Raw genomic sequence first — 21,084 nt, 5'->3', positions numbered from 1 at the left:
TCTATTGATGAACGCCGAGTAAAGCCAACGTTGTTTTTATCGTGATTGATTTGTTGAGGATTTTCCGTTGCTGCAGCGACAAACGTGCTGCTTTGTGTCAGTCGCTTTCAATAGAAGCAGCGTTCGTGATGTTTAAATGTCAATATCGTACGTTGTGGCCTTCACCTCGGATCACCGATCTGATGACATCATCATGTCCCAGCGGTGGCCTTGTTCCTGTGAAAAGCTTTTTTTCCATCGTGCTCACCAACACACTGAACTGTAGCTGAGCTTTATATTTTCATTATGGGGAAATATGGGATGTGGAGTTCATTTGAGTGAATTTAATCCTGACATGCATTCATTCTTATAAAAGACAGCACAATTCCCTGTAAAAAGAAAGAGAAAAAGAAAATTCTACTTCTAGGGACACATTTTATTTATTTTTTTAATTCAAAAATTTTTGAAAGACTTCAGTGTCCACTGTGCATGGAAAGGGTTAGACGGTGTATATTTTCTTTACTGAGCTGATTGAATGTAAGGTCTGATTAAAAGTGCAGGTGATGAAATGTTGATGAATGATCTTTAATACCTGTTTAAACCTGCACATAAATGTTTGAAGTTCATGGGCGGTTTTTCCTGCGCAGACGAAAAATACAGCAAATCAACATTTACTTTGTGTTTTCCATTCCAGAGATGAGTCAGTGTTTTTCATGTCGTCTCAGCTGGAGGACAAAGGAGAGTCACAAATGTGACCAGTAGATGGCGCTCATTCACAGCTGATTTGGTGAGGTCTATAACCACATCATTTTAAAGGGTCTCATCTGGTTGTGTGTGTGTGTTCAGAGGCTACACATGAAGACTGGTATCAAACAGAGCGACATTTTTAAAAACCAGTTCTTGCAGGACTGTAAACCCACAGCAGTATTTACCCACATGTATTTATACATTATATTTCCTCGAAGGACGTGTTTTAATTTGAAGTTACAGGATTGTCCAGTAGGAGCAGGTGCACCTAGTTCTGACGTCACTCCATGTTGGCTCAATCCACCTGTCCCAAACGCAAATCTGTCCATTTTCCCCAAAGTGACAAATTGTTTCCTTTTTGAATGTAGAAATCGACGTAAATAAGCACCAGAAGAAAAACCAGCCACCGGTGTTCATCAGATCATCAGATTCAGTGTTAATGGACAGTTCCAATTATTACCATGTAGTATTTCATTCAATTCAACCTTCATGTACATTGAATTGGGCAAATGGCAGCACATGAACAAACCACTGAAGTGTTCCTGTGATTGTTCCAGGAAAGGAGGACAGAGACAGATCCCAGGTTACAACAAGTAATTCAGCTTTATTGTTATTTATACATCACTGATACATTGTATTTTGGTGAAATAATTGGAATAATTATCCACATTATTCTTTGTGACTCTCCACAAGGACACAAATACTGGTGTGGAAGCCCAGAACGGGGGGAGAAAGCTCCTTTGGGGAGTAGGGGGGTGTTTTTTCTTTTTTTTTTTTTTTTTAAAAACACCACTACACTCCATCCCTTCACCCACCACAGACCTTCAGTGATACCAGCGTACCTACCTGTGTGAAACTCACCTGACCCGCCACACCACGAGGGAAACCCAATGCTACAGCCGGGCTCAAACCCTTCTAACCCCCCCCCCCCCCCCCCCGACCCCGTCCTTTCCTGCCTGGGAACGACCCTTACTGATATTGGTAGCAGCAAGCTTTCTACGAACAGGTAACATCTTAATGATCTAAACAAAAAGGTACTGTACAGCTACTGCTAAGAGAATCTAGAACCTGGTGCTGACACTTTTACACCAGATTAAAGTGCTAGAAGCAACCCACCAATCCACACTGTATCATATATATATTTATATAGCATTATTTCATATATATATATATGTATATATATATATATAGATAGGGTTAGGGCTAACCCTGACTATATAGTGAAACAAATCTACTATTTTAACAATAATTTACAGGGTATAATATACATTATATTGTAACAGCTGAAATATCAGCACATATCGATCACTGTCACACTTAACAGCAAAATATATATGATTATATAAACCCATATATAATCATATATACCAATAATAATTGTCATATATGCATGTAAAACAGTTAACCACGTCTCAGGCTTTTCAAATGATACCAGAAAAGCAATTGTGTATCAAGACGTAAAAGCTTTACAGGTTTCTCTCTTAAAAGAGCAACAAGGTGGCGGCAAAAGCGCCGCGGCCCCGCGGGTATCTGAGGTCAAAGGACAGTTATTTGCATATTCCACAAATCTATTGCAACACGTTACTGTCTACAAACAGTGACAGCCAGCGTCCTGTGTGAGGAGCTGCTGTTAGCTGGACTCACACGTACACCCACTGAACAGAACGCTACGACGACGGCGGATCGGACTCTAGCTATGTGCTTCCAGATGGTGAGTGTGTGTGTGGTGTGTGTGTGCTATGACGGTGAACAACAGGAGGACTACGACGCACGATACTCGACGGGTTAGCTTCAGGAGACAAACCAAAACGCTACTGGAAAGAAACAAAAAGCACCCCGATGCCCCTGAGGGTCATGACGTCCAGCTGGCTGATGGGTGTCAGAGGTTGGTGTTTTATCACTTTTATTTGGACCGGCCACCATCACCAAGTGTAATGGAATGTGTTCAGCTTCATCCTCCGCTCGCCTTCCTCGCCCTCCGTCTCTCCGTCCAGTCTGTCGGCACAGCGAGTAACATCTTACCGGATGAACCCAATTTGAGGAGGGACTCCTTGAGGTGTGTGGCAGTTCAGACACATGACGGGGACCAGTAGGACATCATCTTCACCACCTCTCAGCTGAGAGCAGCTCCGATGGCCTTCCTCCTTCCTTCTCTCTCCTTCTGCCCCCGACCACCCTCACGCCCACACCAACTTCTCTCCCTACTCTGAAAGACGCTGCACAAAGCTTGAACAAGATACACACAAAGGTAATTTTTCACAAAGAAAAAAGCTCCGTAATAACTGCAGTAGTAACGCACAACAAGCATCCGATAGCTGGCTTCCGGCCGGGGAGCCCTGGTGATGTGCAGTTAGGTTTGGAACATGGAGGACAACTCCCCCATCTGCCCTTTGGAGGACTTGTTTTTTCCCTGTAGAGGCCGTTTCTGTTACTCAAAAAGCCCAGATCTCTATGTCCTGCACATAGAAATCCTCCTTTTTGGACAGCATCGGGTTCCCAAATGTTTTACACGAGTGACTTCTGCCGTGGTAAAGGTCTCCGTCCAGCCACAGGCCGAACTCCGCCGCTGAACGGAAGGAAAACAGCAGTCAGTTTGTGGATGCTCTTGACAGACTGCAGAACCAGAGCCGAGGAAAAATGTACGATCTACCAGCAAGTGATGGACGTTCCAGACTATCGACATAGAGCTGGACGCTACTGGATAGAGCTAGACCAATCAGAGGAGAGACCGAGGTGACGTTATCAAAGAACTAGTCAACGTCAGAGTGGAGGAGGTTGATGGAGAGGACAACGGAATGGAAATGATCCTTTGTTGGTGTTTGAAAGACACGTCACACTCGTTTCTATGGAAGTAAAACAGTGCCATCATACACTGAATATGAATTTCTAACAATTTTTTTTAACAAAGTATTTTCCCACCAAAAAATCATTTGAATTTCTAACACTGAATTCTTTTTGCCTCTTATTTTTTTCCCCAGAATTCAAAATTCAGTTCAAAAACTGAATCCGTGCCACCAGGGAGGAGCAATCGATCTCTATCTCAATACAACGACCAGCCGATCAAGTCGTCACATGGTTAAGATGTATCAGGAGTGAAATGAATGTGGAAATGTGTGGTGCTCCACCGCCATAACCGTCACACGCACCCTTTCTACATTCGCCTCACACCTCACAGACAACGTATGATGGCACTGTTTTACTTCCATATTTTTCCTGTTGACACCAAAGACGAGTCAAACCACACCTGTGGTCACTGTTAAGCCCCGCCCACATGCCTCTGACCCCGCCTACAGCAGATGTCTTGTTCATAGTGAATGAATGTCAATGTCTCGCTGCCTGACTCACCTGCAGAGCACATCTACATTTCCAGGCTACTAGAACTCTGTTTGGGCTCATGATGAAATCAGCATGGACTCACCTTCCTCCACCGAAGGCCAGTGAGTCCATATCCCCCTTTGATGAAGAACATGTTGTCACCTGTCCCATTTGTACACCTGTAGGAGACAGCAGAGGGCGACTGATCAACACCCCATGTGAGGCCTGGAGACCCGTCTATTAGCTGGACGAGCCAGCAGCCGTGTGCTGCAGATTAGTTCCACCTCGCTCTGAAGACAACCCCATTGTGGCTTGACAGTAACGCACACATGGCCTACAGCTGTTTAAAGAGTGTTTAGATGTGTGTGTGTGTTCTGCCTCACTGCTCGGCTGAAGGAAGGAATAATGGCCTGGTTCAGCAATTAAACCCCTCTGAATGGAGCAGCAGATTAAACACGACGCATCACGTCAACATCATGAAAACACACACAGCATCGACGGATGTTGTCGTCAAACTGTATCAGACATCTCAACACACCAGGACGGAAAAAATCTCTTCTTACATTCCGTGGCTCAGTTTATGCTGACAGATTCACCTGAGTTACAGGTCGGATATCCCAGTCGGGGGGGGTGTGTTCCATCTGCAGCTTATTATTATTTTTTCGTCCCCAACCTTTCAGCTTCACGTTAGCAGCTAACGGCTGCGTATGTTAGAGTTTGTGTGACGGGAGCAGCGAACCCGAACCGGTGAGGCAAAACAGCCGAGTGTTCACCCACTGGGGGGGTTGTTCACGGTCCCACACAACGATTGGATCTATTGTTCGTGCAAAGTATCGACTGGTGCAGCTTCAAAGCAATATCAGTCACACATCCATCGATTGTCACCTAACAGTGTGTTTGTGTGGCGTCAGCGCACCTGAAAACTCTGGATTGAAGGTGAAGAGGAAGGTTTCTCCAGTGCCATAGAAGCCATCGCTGACTTTGAAGGGCTCTGATGCCAAAGCACCAAAAACCTGCAGAGACGAGAGCAAGAGGGACTGATGACGTCACATTATTTTTACACACACACACACACACACACACACATTATTTTTCTAATACTGGTTATTACGTGTGTTATACTTACATCTGTACTTCTTGTTAATATTACATGCTATTATCTACTTTATCCTGACACTGCGTATTTCCCCAGTGTGGGATCTTATAACAACTCAACTCTCCAGGATGCTGCTGTTGACTTGTGGCGTTACCTGTCCGTCACTGTCCTTAATGACCATAAGCACGGGGGTGTCCTGGCCCTGCATGGCCCTGTACAGCGTCTTAATGCTCATGCGTGTTTTGACGTGCCAAAGGCCAGCGTCCATGGGTATCCAATGGTCCGTGGGGGGAGATTCCTAGCAAGCTGCGCCAAGAAAAAGCGAGGAAAAAAGAAAAAAGAAAAAGGAAATGAACACACTGAAAGGCCACAGCCTCCAATGCTCAATTACATCTGCAGTGACCTTTTAACGCCGTTTAAAGAAGAATAACAGGGCTCCAAACACCCAGAGACGCCTCTGGAGAAAGGGAAGTACAGCACTCCCCTGCTGCTTGACAGACGGAGGTTCAGTGGCGCACAGGGGGGATTAGACAGACCACTGTGCAGGACTAGGCAGTGGAGTGTACGAGTCATTTAACAGGACGGATCACGCAGACACTCCTGAAAACATGGACAGCCTTTAACGGTACATTCTGTGGCTCGGGACAGAAGGTGTTTAAATACATCTTTACTGGAATATGTCCTTTGTTTCTGGCCTTTTCTTGTTGGTTCAGCACATTCTGCTGTGGACCCCCGGGTAATGAGCAGGCTGAAATTGATGCCCAGGGCAGATGAGCGCAGACTTTGTTCACCTCTGCTCCACTCGGAGCCGGCCAGAGCTCCGAGCTCCGTCCCTCAGGGTGATTAAACAAAGTCACATATTGGCAATCTATCGGTCGATACACCGTCTGGGACTCATTTGGAGATGTGTGTTTATACAAGTGTGACAATTCCTGCAGGCCGACACCGCAGCCACAGAAAAGGACGGCGACCCAGAAGAGGACCTTTCCTGCATATCCCACTGGTGCTGTACGTGATATAAATCAGTGACGATTTGTGAGCTTTTGTCTTGACGCTGTCATTAACTAAATCACATCAGAGTCATTGAGGGGGGGCTGAGACAAACCACAAGTCAACTATTTACCCAAAAACTGAAAGAAACCTTGCTTTGTGTCACTGCGATAACTGTTGAGGCAAAAGAAAAACATCAGGAATAAATAACAACCTTTGTGTAGCTGTGAGTTACTTCACTGCAACATATTCAGAATAAGAAAATGAGTTAAAAAAGACAAACTGGGAATTGTTCACATTCCCCGAGGGAAACCTCCGGGATTGGACGGTGTGGTTTGTTTAACTGACATATTGTGGATTGAGCTGGATCTTTTGTTTTCTTAGTTTGTGTACCTTTTTCTCTTCATTGTTTGTGTACCTTCTCTATTTGCTCAGCCTCCAGGAGATCGCTGGGCTCTCGGAGGTTGGGGTTTGAAGGTTTCCGGCTCCAGTTCGGTCTTGATAGAAGTGTCATGCTTGGAGTTCACTTCTTCCTTGGTGGTGATCTACAAAAGCAAACACTTGTCAGAGATCTATGCATGTAACTGGGACTGGATCCCCGAAAGCCCCCAACAGAGGCGGGGGAGGGGCTACAAGGACAGCTATTCGTCATCAGACGATGATGGTGCAGGTTTTACTGAGCGATATTTTCACATTAGACTTGTACACAGAGGTTCTGCAATAATGAGTAAAACCGTTCTTGTTTACAGACAGACATCGTTATCCCTCCCCAGTGGCTACTTTAACATCGGAATCTGACGCCTGGGAAGTCGTGAGCATGAAATGTGACGTGTGACATACAGTCAGTGTTGGAGACAGCTGCTTACTGCTGTTCACAGCCGAAATGGTTTTCTCTTCTGTTCATACCCTCCTGCTGACTAGTTATACATGTGGCACGTCAATCACTTTGTCACGGTCTATTTGCTGGATTATAGTCTGACCACGGTGGACGGGGGAATGAGGACAATCGTTATGCCTTTGTTACTGCCTCTGCTGCTGAATCAGATCCACTCAGGGTTAGGGTTAGATCACCTCTAGACCTTAGACAGACAACTGGGGGTTACAATACAGGCTCAATAGTCCAGAAATGAAAACGCTGTGTAAAAGTGGCTAGTGAGTAAATTGGGAATGGTAAGTAATTTCTAGAAAAGCAAAACAAACTGAACAACTGGGGGATAAAAACTGGCAATCTAAGCATGAGCATAATCTGAGCACGTTTCCTGCCAAAATGAATATATGCAGTGTTTTTTTTTAGTGAAAAAGCAACAATCTGATGACAGCTGAGTGTATTGCTGCCACTCTCTAATGCCAGATGACAAGGACTCACTGGCCAAAGACAGCAGAGATGCAAAGTGAATCAGAAATCGATCCAATGAATAATTTGCACAAGACTCTTTGACATTCTCTTTGACCAACGGACTCTTTGCCTTATTTATCTTTCTAGATAACAGGCTGATTGTGCTTTGGTGACTGGGACGCTCTCACATTTCAGGCCTCATTCAAATGGAGCCTAACCTGCATTGTCCTCAGAAAACATCATTCACATTCTCCGGGGAGTCTTCCTCCCACTCTCTCAACTCACACCACCCACTCCTCTTCCATCTGACTCCTGTCTCCTGCTCTGTCCTCACTCAGGTCACATTCTTCACACACAGATGCTTTGAGCATCCAATCAACTTCTCTTTGCCCTCTGTGACCAATATAAATTAACTGAATATACATAGCAGCTTATAACAGGATGGACGTAGTGAGCTGAAGCACTAAAAAGGTCATGAGTGGTTGTGAGGACAGCCTGACACGCACAGATACGACTGCTGTGGTGAGATAACGTCAGAAGGCTCAACCAGCCAACTTTCCTGTAATGACGTGATAACATGTTTGTCCAAATGTTGACTGAGTCAATTTAACCATATATTTCCAAATATCCTAGAATGTGAGAGCTGTAAGTGAGACTGTGTCCGTGGGGGACAGCAGCTGGGCTGGGCAGGGCACCTGGAGTCGTTTGCAGAGCGAGCGCAGATCTTCACTGTTTAGAGCGTCAATCCGACGGTGGTACTCCGTCATAGACACTACCTGGTAGTACAAAGAAAGGAACAGGTGGAACATAAAACTCTGCCAGTTCTTGAACCGGCCAATGGTAGGAAAGGATGCATTTTTAAAGCATTACGTGCACCAAGTACTGTGACTGAACAAAGGATTTTCTTGAGGCCAATTGGGAAAGAGAAGAGCACTCAGTTGTTTTGCATGTTTGTGTCATATGTTTAATATTAGCACCATTAAATGAAAAGATTTGGAGAACCTGCTCTCTGAACACTGGACAAGACTATTTATCGAACACAGTCCCAAATGACTGAAATAATTCTGCAAACTAAATTTGTCCGTTTATGCAAACCCAAATGAAAATAACACAAGAAAAAGCAAAACATAAATCTGAGACTAATCTTACCAAACCACTCCTTTTCTAGCGGCAGCCGCCGCCGCAGCAATATTCCACGAAACCACTAACCTGCCTGGGTTCATTCCAGCAAAGTTACACCCAATGCAGCAAACTCTACTGAGATCTGCTGCTTCTCCACTGCCTCTGTACAAACACTGGTACATCACAGCTGACTGGTTCACAGTTCAGATAGTTTTAAGTCTTACGCATGCTGTAAATTCAGTGTGTCATAAGCTGCTATTAATTACTTATCATTTATTAAAAGCTGACAAATACTGTTGCTCACTGTTGGTACAAATCCCTTTTTTATGCTGCCTCTTTACGGTGGTGGTGGTGGGGGGGGTTATCTACAGCTCTCATAAAAAATGCATCTGAGCCTCACTTCACCTCCAACAGAAAGCACTTTGGTCGACTGAAAACAGGAGAGCTAACAGCGCACCGACCTTCTGCAACCACACATGAATCTGGGTGATTAATAATCTCTGGGGTTCAATAGAAGAAAAAAAACCCAACAACACTTGCTTTAATTAATAGTAGAAATAGTCAGCTGAGAGATGCTGATGATCCATGTAAACATGTTTACTGAGAAGCACATGATCTAGTCATATTTTATAGTAACTAAAGATGTTTTACTTTATTCTTTGATGTGTTTAAATGTGCACCACTCAGATTCCTTTGAATGATAAGTGCATCCTAAATAGAATCTGTTATCATCATGTACTATAAATAGCTACTTCATACACTTTCTCAAAACCTGACAACAACAACAAAAAACAAAACGCTTAGTTTTCCAGCTAAATGCACAGATCTGTGGGAAACTCACTGGGAGAACCAGCACAAGGAAAACATCTTTAAAGAGTTCAGTCTGTGAATACGACAATAACAAACAACACAGGTGAACTGACGCCCACACTTCTGACTACTTCCAGAAGATAGAGTTAGACTTTCTGTCTTTGCAGTGTTATTACTCTGACACAAAGCACTAATGTGTACTCTGACACTGCAGTACACAGAATAAACACTTCCAGCACTGTTTCCTTTACGTCATAGCAGCTATTTGGTGTAAATGAGCATGTGACCATGTGTCAAACAGAGCAGTTTATCTAGACAAAACATACGTTTTACATGGAAGTCCAGGAACATTAGGAGAAAAAACAAGCGAGCAAGGGGAAAGTAAACTTAGTTGTGGCAACTGGAGCTTTACTACTGGCACCTGTGTTTGACACACACACACACACACACACACACACACACACACACACACACACACACACACACGCACGCACACACACACGCACACACACGCACACACACCGCACACACACGCACACACACACACACACACACACCTGGATACACAGTGCGAAGGGGAAAGAGAGCCGATGAAGACCCTGTCCTGACGGCAAAACATCGGTAACACCGAACCGAACCAGACCGGACCGGCTAAGTGGCTAGCGGGCTAGTTAGACTTGCTAGTGAGCTAGCCTATCTTGCTATCAATAACAACAACATCAACAAAAACATGGGAAGCCGATTGCCATCGCTCCAGACTGAACACATGAACTAAGCACAGGCGACATACATGGGTATACTTAGGAGTCAGCCGTTTCCCTTGGTCCTTTACCCTCCTAGAAAACATGTCTTGCTTTCTGGAGAGAGGTCGAAGCCGGGAAGTCACATTACAGAGCCCCGAAGTTCCCTCTGTGTTGCCCCTAGCCTGGGGCCGATGCTGTAGCCCCGCAGCGCGCTTGACTGAAATGGGACCACGTATGACCGGTGGAGTCCGAGCGCCGTGTGATATGAATGACATCGTTGACGTCCAATTACAACGCGGGACAGGAAGGAAGCTGGCTCCCTATTGGTTAATACACAAAGCCCCACCCCTTCCATACAACGTACAGACGGATTTAAAGCAACAGTACGACCCCGATCATGTTAACGATTGTCCAACAGATTATTTCTTGTTAAAATAAAGACAAAAAGAAATTGAAAAAAATGATGTAACGTTTTCTGTATAATACCAATAAAGTGGCTACCTAACGGCTTAAAGCTCAATTCAATTGATTAAAATTCATTGCAGGACAAAGAGAGCAGTAGGTTCCTGTTTACTTATTCAAATGTAATGGATCACATCGCTTCTGTGCCAGAACTCCAGGGGCAAACAAATCAGTCCACTTTGCTTCCTACATCATTCATCCACACTGAAATTTAGATCCTGCTGCTTGTACAAGATCACTGTCTCACAACAAACAGTGTTTTGACTAAATCCCAGCCACTTTGTGAGAATGCAGTGCTATATGTCCCTGATGTTTGCTTTCTTGTCTCACATCCACATTTAATAGGCAAATCTAGTTTGACAAAAACACGTTGAAAAGAAAAAAAAAAAAGCACATCAGTGTAATGTGGATTTTACAACAGAGGGCAGTCACCACAGTTTATGTTCTCTGTAGCGACGTATAATGGCTTTAGCCCTTTGCAGTTCGGCAAAAGAGGTTGCCCGATGCTGGTCAACGACACCGACAATCACACAACATGTAATGAATCTACAATACACTGACTGAGTGGAGTAAACAAATTCCACAAACATGCAAAACACTTTGGTTGGAAGTTGAGAGAAGCACATTTCCAAGCAAAGCAAGTGTTCACACAAGTTACATGTGAGTTGTAAAAATATCACGGTCAAGAAATCAAGAAATGAGGTACACAAAAGCACAAAATACAGAAGCAGAATACAAAACTAAGGCTTGACAACTACACAACCGTCAGCACGATACATTTACACTATGCATTGTATAATGGAAGCAAATTAACTCATTTAATTCACCCATCAAGTTAACAATACATCACATACAATTCTGGTTTTACAGCTCATGGATTAACGTATACGGGAGAGTTCAATTTAATCCATGTGTGTGACAACGGCTCGAGACAACACAGCACAGGTGCACCGGTTGAGGGGAACAGCTACAGCTGGGTCGACCTTACCTCCCATTCTTTGACATTGAGGTCAGTGACAGGATCATCCTCTGCTGATTCTGACGCCTCGTTCTTCTTGACAACCATAAAGCCAGGCTCCTGCCCCATCCCCCTCACCCCCTCACCATACATATCCGGGCTCCACTGCATGAAGAACACGTAAAGGTGGTCTGACCTGGAGGAATAACAATGAGAGAAGGTCACATTGTTTTTATATTTTCGGACAAAATGATGACATAAGTGTGATTGATAACGTGATCATGAGGAATGTTTCTTTTGCTCTGCTGACAAACCAGAAGTCTTTTCACGTCAACCATGCCAACAGTTTAGGATGTGACACTGCGCAATTAACAGATAAAGTTGCAAACACAGACCCAAACACTGCGTCATGTTGCTCTGGCTGGAAGACATGAAAGAGCTGTGGCAGACTCAGTAGGCTGAGCTGAGTCTTGGTTGTGTATGGCTCATTCACTGCCAAGACACTTAAAGACACATCATGCGGTTCGTCTCCCATCTAGGTCAAACTACAGAAAAGTCTAGCGGCGTCTTGAGAGAAGTAGGAGCTATTGTGTTGTCCATCTGACCAGCATCCCTCCTCCCACACACCTTTGGCTGCTCGCAGTCGCAAAGAAACACAAGTAAAAATAATGAGTAGTAACACAAAGAACAACCAACTGTAGCTTAAAAATCACACATGTCCCTAAGCAGGCATCCATGAGCACAGCAAGAAGTTTTTCTGGTGGAAAATCACGGACCTAAGCAACCTGTTGTTGTGAAAACAAAGGCAGACCTCTGAGGGAGGAGGCTTCATACGTGTTAATTTATGGTACCATGACAAACAACAGAGTTGCCTGTTTGCTTGATCCATATGTGACGATCAGCTTGAGAAAGCACCACGTTACGGTGACAAACACTGACGTGTCGGGTAACAAATGACTGGAAACCAGCAACTACTTTGTTGCGTGAGTTGTGTGAGGAACTCTGATTATACTCCAGCTACAGCTGGGCAGCAGGAGAGTCACAGCAAGCCAATGCTGAATAAGACATGAACAAGCCAAAGCTATTCTCAGTAAATTCAAACCATATTAGTGCCGGTCAGAAAAGGTTCCTGCATTCTGAGGGGCGCACGCTCAGAAAACACCACAGGTCTTTGGGGACACCAAACAGCAGCTCGGCTTTAGCAGGACATTGCTCCGACTTTGGGTGTGTGTGTGTGTGTGTGTGTGTGTGTGTGTGTGTGTGTGTGTGTGTGTGTGTGAGGGCGTCCAAGCTCAGGAATAAAGTGTGTGTCTGTTTCCCTGCAGTATGAGCGAATGAATAATAAATCATTTGACTGTCTGGCAGGGGCACAGTGGGAGTCGATCCTGACAAAGAATGCATTTTTGATTGGTTTAAAATATTAAAGGGACTGGAGGTGATGAGTCTGGGCTAATGTGTGAGTCAGAGAAATTAGAAGATACATTTAGTTCTATTTCCCAAATTGAAAACAAAGTCGACAGGAGCAGCGATCCATTTCATAAACAATACTTCCAGTTTGGGTCATGGGGGGCAGACACTCTCTCTTGAAGGCTTTCCTTCACCACAGTGCTCATCGTTAGGACCGGATCAAGGTCACCTTGAACCAGCCCTTGGTTGAAGATGCTGCTGACTCTCGCAGCTGGAGTTTCTCTCTTTACATGATTCCATCTCCTCTGCTCTCCTGGAGCTTTCTAGCCTGGGGTTCCTCCTACGTCTGGACCTGCCTCTGCCCTGACATGCCAGACAATAGACCTGCTGCCACAGATCGTAGGACAGACATGACATGCCCCTACAGACTTGGATCTCCTTTGGTCCCTCTTACCACCATCAGTCTGTACATCAACATTCACTTCTGGTCGGACTTCCCTCATCTAAGGACAGATGATGTTGCATTGAACAGTACAGTTCATCCGGTTTGTGATGTTGGGCTGTACAAATAAAATAAAACTCCATTCAAATCGTCCTCATGCTGACACAGAATTGATTCGCTCACACTCATTCAAGCGCAGAGTTCACTGAAAGATGTCTTGTGGTTACGTACCTCTCCTGCGGCACAGCGAACCAGTACTCGTGTTTCTTTCCCTGCTGGGCGTACTGCTGCATGGAGGCGCTGGCGTTAGAAACAAACGTCTTCCTCATGGGCTTCCCCACCCGCAGACAAAGGAACTTGTGAGAGCGGCTCTTTCGCCTCTCTGCAGACCCTGTGCCTGGAAAAGACATTTCATCACATCACAAAACAGCCTAACGAGGAATCCGTTGTTCGAAGAAAACCACTAAAATAAAAGCATTTTTATTCTGTCGCCTTCATTGTTTCCTTCTCGTCCTGCACCATGACATAATGTCTTCTACCCACTGGCTACTTCAGCTGCCATTAGTCACTTTGTGTCGGACACACAGCAGATGACAGAAATAAATGGGGTAGCATAATATAATTGATAGTGGAAGTGAGTCTTCAGTCCATGATATATTATCAGTGATGCATTAGAACATGACAGAGATAGATAGATAGATAGAGTGAGAGAGAGAGAGAGAGAGAGAGAGAGAGAGAGAGAGAGAGAGAGAGAGAGAGAGAGAGAGAGAGGCCGCTGTGCCAGTGACCATAAACTGGCACATTCTGACAAACAAAACGCGACGACGACTCACCAAAGACACGACTCTGCTTTGACAACCGACTTAGGCGTAGCACAGTGGGATGAATTCCATCTTCAAAACACATTCTTTTCAGGATGAATACAGCTGTTGCTGTTGGTTGTGTGGGCTGTGCTAATGTGCACAGAATAAAGGGCAGCCCTGCTGAGATGCAACTTTTTCTTTGGCCCAGCTCTCTGGGTGACCAAAATTACAACTGTCTTGGTCTCTTTTTTCTTCCTGGAGAATGAAATTCTTCTGAAATTTCTTTTCTATATTTTTAGATATTACATAGTTTTAACTGTGGTTTGTTTCATTGTATTTTTTACTCGTTATCTTTGGTTATTTTATTATCTCATTCTAGCATCCTCCGTTCTTTTTTACCTCCACCTTCTCTAGCTTCTATTTACTTTTTTACTTGTTCAGATTAATCTTACTCATTTATCTTATCTTCTCACATGTTCATGAGTTTCTGTAGTCAATTACTTTAATTCCTGTTGCTAAGTGGGTTGACCACTGATGTGAGGTGAACATGTGATCATATGATGTCACCCAGTGGGCCTGACTGCTGGGCTCTCAGTGAAACTTTCCTGAGTATGCGTCTTACCATGTGAATGGAGCTCTCTGGCTATCACAAAGTATCTAGTCATAGAACATGATCCTGTTTTTGGAGTGATGGGGAGTGACTACTGAACAGTCTTATTGGAAGGTCCGTAACATTTAGAACCGACAGAATACCTCTGTCAAAGCTGTTTCAGGTGTTTTGATGTCGGGTTTATCAGCACCATGTTTCTCGTTTGGGCACAATGTGCGTTTGCAACCGTGGTGTTTGATAGTGTTTGATGGGCTTTAGGCTTCTTATGCAGAGGAATCTCCCGGACCACCAGAGTCAGAGATCAAAGTGCTGCAGAAAGCCCCATAAGGCCTCGGCCAGCTCTGCCAAGCCGATAACAACACAGACGCTGCAATTTCCCTTTGCCTTTGTATCACAATCACTAGCACCAATGCTGAGCGGAAACCGAAAGGTTATCGAGAGCAAATGTGACAGAGCTGATGCTGAGCAGAGTTTTGATGATCGTTTCTATTTACCAGGATTCCAGGATGGCCTGGAGGGCGACCGAAGGACCGAGCAAGACACCAAACCAACGTACTACTGCGTGTTTGTGTTATGCTTTGCATGTTCAAAGCCTGCATAGGGTAAAATGGGAAAAAGTGGATGTAAAATCTAACTCAAGAGGTTGATTTTCGCACCGATTCTTAGATTATCTGTCCCTTCTGCTTCGAACCATCTTCATATCGGTGTACAGAAAAACAACAACAGTCAAACCATCAAACAAGTGCCACTACCGGACTGATCCCAACACACCTAATGGTGCGTTCCAACTGTATCGGATGCCTGAAGCTGTAACTCGCAGTGACGTAATATTCATGTTGTCTATGTTTCAGTTATATCAGAAAATAGTAGTTTGCAAAATTAGCTGATTTTTCTCTACTTCTTTGTTGAGCGGTATTCCACGTACAACGAACCGAGCTTCCACATCTTGGACAACGACTCAGTAAACGACCTCGGACAATAACTGGAACACACCAGAAATCTGGAGCAGAGTGACACACACTCACTTTCGCATGTTGAAGAATATACTGTAGAGCTAAAGCTGGATGAAAAACAACATGAGGTGTGTATTTGTAGAACGACTCACGACTAAAACTGTGTTTACCATCGGCAGAGTTTTGCGTGTTGTCCGTTTGCCCCTGTTCTACATTCTCCTCCTTCCCTTTTTGCATAGTGTCTGTTGTGGAGAGCTCGGTCCCCTGGTTGGCGTCCCCCTGTGGGCTGGCTGAGAGAGAGGGAGTGTCTGTGGCACCGGGGGTGGCTGAGCTTTGGGACCCGGGACGGGAGGTGCTGCTGCTGGGGCGCTGGGCCTGGCTAGTGCTGCTGCTGGTAGTGGTGGGTGTGCTGGGTGGCTTCTCTACACTGTGCTGCTGGACTCCCATGGGGGGACTGGCTATCGTTTTCTGTGGCAGTGTCTGGTGGATTGTCCTCTGCTGGGGCACATGCTTTTGCCGCTGCAGGCTCCGCTGAATGGCTGGCTGAGCTGCGGGCACTGCCCCGGGTCTGGGCGCCGGGGGTCTCTTCCTGGGTCACCGTTTGCACTGATTCTGTGGAGGCGCCGGAGGACTTGTCTAGACAGAGATCTTCACTAGACGCTTGCTCTTCCTCCCGGATGGGGGACAGCTCTGACTCTGTGAAGACATCTTCTGAGATTGAACCCTCTGTGCTGCGTGGGGCGGTGCTGCCGCTGTCGTTGGTTCCTGGCTCTCTCAGGCGGTGCTCGGCGTCCTTCTGCTGGGAGGGATGTCTTTCAGCTGGCAGCGGCTCCAGGTCACTGGAAACATAAAGGTGACAGATAAGACAAACACATCCACTGATAACAGTGGGATAGATTTAGTATGATCCTGTGGATGCTTTTCTTTGGTTGAATTTTGTATTTTTTTCAGGGAGTGGTTAGATGAAGAATTAGTTTTAACACTAAAGAACATAAAAATCTCTGCAAATAAATGGCAAATGTAGGTTTTGACTGAGATAACCCACAAACTGGGCCACAACTGTGCAGCGAATTATTTGTGATGTTACAAACACTTCTGATCATATTCTGAATTCAGACGTAAGGTAAGAACAGTGAAAATGATACAGTTAAATTCTGAATGAACTGGATGGTTTTGTGTCACACTGGACTGAAGCAGAAGCTAACATGCTAGCGAGTCTGGAGCTAGCCCCGCTCTACCATCCGACTGATGCAGTGACTCTGAACCCATCCGACCGTCTGCTGGCAATGGACGCTTTCCATTATGTTACAGCACCTTTACAGATGCTGTCCCATGACTACAGTGCTATGAAAACAGAAACGATATCGGCTATGACAGCTTAGCTATCACGCTGAAATATGTTCCAGAAAAAATATGACACAATGCACAAACAGGATGGCAGTGGTTAGGTCGTTAGCGACCATATGAATGATCCCCTCAATGTTGCGAAGCTTAGAACATTTTTTTATCCGTAGGGATTAATTTCCTCCATCCAAAGGCTTTTTCATTTATCACACTTAACTGAAAAGTTATGTCTGAGTTTACTGTTCTACAAGTTAAGAGCGGAGCCAAACAATCACGAGTTAAAATATGAAAGATGAACTGTGCAGAGGATGAGAATGTACACGCACGCACACACGCACAAGCACACACAAACAAACACACACACACACACACACACACACACACACACACACACACACACACACCCTTTTGTTGGTTTTGAAAAAACTCTAGATCACATCAGACAATCAAAACCTTGGGTCCATGAGAGAGAACAAGGAAGAGAGAGAGACGTCAGACAACGGACCACAGCTGAGAAAACAGCAGGGCCAGACACAAACAGGAATTTGACAGAAAAATATCTGCTCAACGGGCAGAGCTCAACCAGGTAAATACAGCAGAGTCCACATCCTGCTGGTACCAGCGGAAATAAGAGTGGAAAACACTCCTCAGGCCTGATAATGATACATGTTTGGCCTGGAGAGTAACACAGACACAGATCAAGTAAAGCAACAGAAAAATGAAGAGAAATCTGAGGGAGGAAACACAACTGAATCCTGACGTGTCTGCTTCCTCCAAAGAGCAAACCCAACGTGGGTGGGTGAAGGCACGCTTCATTAACCCTGGTATAATTGCTGCTTCCTTTTTATTTCATTATGCAGGGGGAAAGAATTAAACTGCCGGTTGGCTGCTGATGCAATTTGAGCATGGGTGCGGTGAAGAAAGACACTGATTACAGCGATTGCTCCTGAATTCATGTGAAGGTGAAGAAGTGTAAGAGTAATAAAGAGAGAGTGAGTGTGTGTGTGTGTGTGTGTGTGTGTACAGGAGTCAGAGATTGCAAATGTTTTTGGGGCCAGGGACCCTGTGTCAGGAGAAAGTGTGATAATGCCTTCGAAGTGTTTCATGTTTTAGGTATTTGCTTTTCTGTTTGTAATGAGTTCTTTAAATGTGCTGCATGAATGAAATGTTTTATTATTGTTGAGAAAACAAGTGATTAATAAGGCTAATGGATTGTTTGTTTTCTTCAGATGTGTCATATATATTGTTTGACACTGACTAACATAAACACATGACCATGTAAATATGGATGATCCCACATACTGACAGAATATGCTGGACATAGCAGCTTAATAACAAGTCTCAGGTAATTCATTCTGTCATTAATTTGGACTTTTCTCTGCGTAAAACTTAACGTGAAAGTGTTTGCACTTCAGAGCGATGCGGCAGCACGTCATGTCAGAGAAGTGGTGCGTTGTCTTACTTAGGCACAGTCTCTCTGATCTTAGGGTCTGTGATCTCCTTGAAGATGGCGGCGGACTGCACCTCCTCCAGAGGACACATGATGCCGTATTCCTCGCAGCCATGCGCCTGAACCAGCGGGTCCATCCGGTGGGGGTCAAACATGATGTTGTTAGGTGTCACCAGCAGCACCCCACTGACAGCGCCCTGAGGAGATGAATGGTGAGAAACCATCAACAGACGTTCAAAAATCCTCATTGTCATGTAAATGACCGCCGGCCAAATTCAGAGCACAAATGTCTTAAATCAAGTAGATGTTATTGACTGACACTGCTGACCACTTCAATGCTTTCATTTGCTGCCTGGAAGTGAATCAGCAGCGGTTCAATACCAGAGATCTTTATGTGTACTCAAGGGCAGGAGAGCTGCCTGGTAACAAACACACAGAGACACACACGCTGACCAGCTGGGTTCGTCCTCGCCTGTCGCTCAGAGCTTCATGGGCATGTCACTTGTTATCAGACTTTGTATGCAAAGCGTCATGAGATAACTGTTATTGAAATGTGACTTGACTTAAGAATGTGTGTGTGTGTGCGTGTGTGTGTTCTACAGACAGACGTCCTGACAGACCAGTCTGAGTTGAAACCCACAACCTGATGGTGATGAAGAGCGATAGACTAAAAATGTTACTGATGTACTGATGATTAAAAATTGCTGCGATGAGTGAGTGAGCGAGTGAAATGAGTTGGTTCAGTCTCGTTCTAGCACCTTTCATTGTTCAATGAGTATGCGGAATCTGATTTTTTTTTTGTTTAAATTGGGGGGAAAATTACTCTTTTTTTCATTTTTCCTCCTTTGCCAGATGGATATTCTTTTGACCATAGCCGTGAATCATTGTTTGCGTGATGAGGAAGAAACGCGTCTGGTCGTTATCTCACCTTTCCATCTGTGATGTACTTGCAGTTGATCTTGAGGAACTTCTCCGTGAGGGCCTCTTCCTCCTCGGAGGTGGATGACACCGCTCTAGAGTGGCGCAGGGCCGAGAACACAGGGGGGGTGAGCACTTTCTGGTTTAGGGGGGCCATCAGAGTCCTGAAGGAGGGAAGGACAAAACATGGTTTTGAAAGTTTGAAAGCTAGAGAACACATCACATACTAGGGGTGCATGTGTGTGTGTTTGTGCACAAGTCACATTGTTGAAATCTGCATTAATACAATTTACCAGACCATAGTTCACTAGAGCCCCCTCCCCAAGAAGTTTGAGTATATTTTATCTTATTCAAGTGTAATGTTTTGGTTAAAGTCTAAACCTACAAATGCTATTTTTGGGCTGGCAGAACTTTTTTATTGGAGAAAAATGAAAATATATTCTAGGGGACATGCTAAAACAGTAAAAAAACAAAAGCAAAAAAAAAAAAGAAATATATCACAACATGGAACATTATCATGATAATATTGTATCACAACTTCAGTATTGTGGTAATTGTGGTGATTCCTGTCCCTAGAACAGACGTTGGTCCAGTTTGTCCACACTAACCATGAAAGCTTTGCTCCACTTTATACTGGTGACCACTAACAAAAATCATCCAAAATTCAACCACCGAAATACTAACTGTCGACGTCAAACAGGGGACGCTTGGCTCACTTGGAAATACATGCTGGAACTAATTGGTGTCCTACTTGATTACACTAATGCATTTGAGCCTCTAAATTGATTATGTGCGTATGACAGATATGTTTTGCACAGTGGCCCAGTCAGGTTAAAACAAACCCAGGGACGATAACAATAAATCCTCCTGTGAGCATCGCATTCACAGCTAACGAGGTGAAAAACGACTCATGACACAGAAAAGTGAACTGTATTTTTACTGATTTGCCTGTTAAGTGTTTCTGTTATTTATTCTGAGATTAATGTGCCCATGAGCAACTTCAACCATTAAAAGAGAAAAAAACAAAACAACACTTTCTTGCCTCATGTATTTCAGTTTGTTCATGCACTGTTGCACATTTAGGAAGTGTGCATGTCTGTATGGTTCATGTATATGAAGCATCAACCCGGTCCATGTGCAGTGAAATGTCAACTGAACTCATCTGCTGCGAGAAAATCAGATGAAATTCAATAAGACATTAGAACGAGTGCGTGTAAATATTCTTTAATGCTTTAATTGCTCACTGAGAGAGAGAAAATGTGCTAACTCGGATGAAGACAAATATGAGACTGATGATAGCTAACAGAGGTATTTAAGAGGTTAAAATTGGGAAAACATGAAGAATCATTTATAAGCAATGTGTAAATGACTAATAAATATATGTTTTGTCCGTACAGTTTGTCGACAATTAAATAAAGAATGCGTCTGATGGATGTGGCGATAAATGTGGAATATCATGGTATTGGAAAATTAAAGTAGTATCTGTAGCTACTTTCGCTTTGTCAAAACAAATATAGTATTGTGCTATTACTTTTCATGGCCAGCGGAGATGGGTCAGAGAAGACGACAGTGACAAGACAATGATTTTGAGACTGTGGA

The 21,084-nt window shown here is 44.3% G+C and overlaps 1 protein-coding gene across 1 annotated transcript in view; it reads right to left on the bottom strand.

Moving 5' to 3' along the window:
• Positions 1-3,158: 3,158 nt before the first annotated feature.
• Positions 3,159-21,084, bottom strand: part of LOC144741879 (oxidation resistance protein 1-like) — a 32,545-nt gene continuing 14,619 nt past the window's right edge. The window contains 16 exon segments of the mRNA XM_078624375.1: positions 3,159-3,294; positions 4,148-4,182; positions 4,184-4,220; positions 4,927-5,054; positions 5,292-5,374; positions 5,377-5,443; positions 6,546-6,596; positions 6,598-6,672; positions 8,159-8,239; positions 11,589-11,754; positions 13,639-13,804; positions 15,944-16,063; positions 16,200-16,612; positions 18,580-18,764; positions 19,496-19,615; positions 19,617-19,649. Coding sequence (XP_078480501.1) covers positions 3,159-3,294; positions 4,148-4,182; positions 4,184-4,220; positions 4,927-5,054; positions 5,292-5,374; positions 5,377-5,443; positions 6,546-6,596; positions 6,598-6,672; positions 8,159-8,239; positions 11,589-11,754; positions 13,639-13,804; positions 15,944-16,063; positions 16,200-16,612; positions 18,580-18,764; positions 19,496-19,615; positions 19,617-19,649 — 1,896 coding nt within the window.

This window comes from Lampetra planeri, unplaced genomic scaffold (genome assembly GCF_965212315.1).
Source record: "Lampetra planeri unplaced genomic scaffold, kcLamPlan1.2.h2 scaffold_759, whole genome shotgun sequence".
NCBI lineage: Eukaryota > Metazoa > Chordata > Hyperoartia > Petromyzontiformes > Petromyzontidae > Lampetra > Lampetra planeri.
Note: the sequence above shows the minus strand (reverse complement) of the source record. Positions and strands in the feature narration are given on the sequence as shown.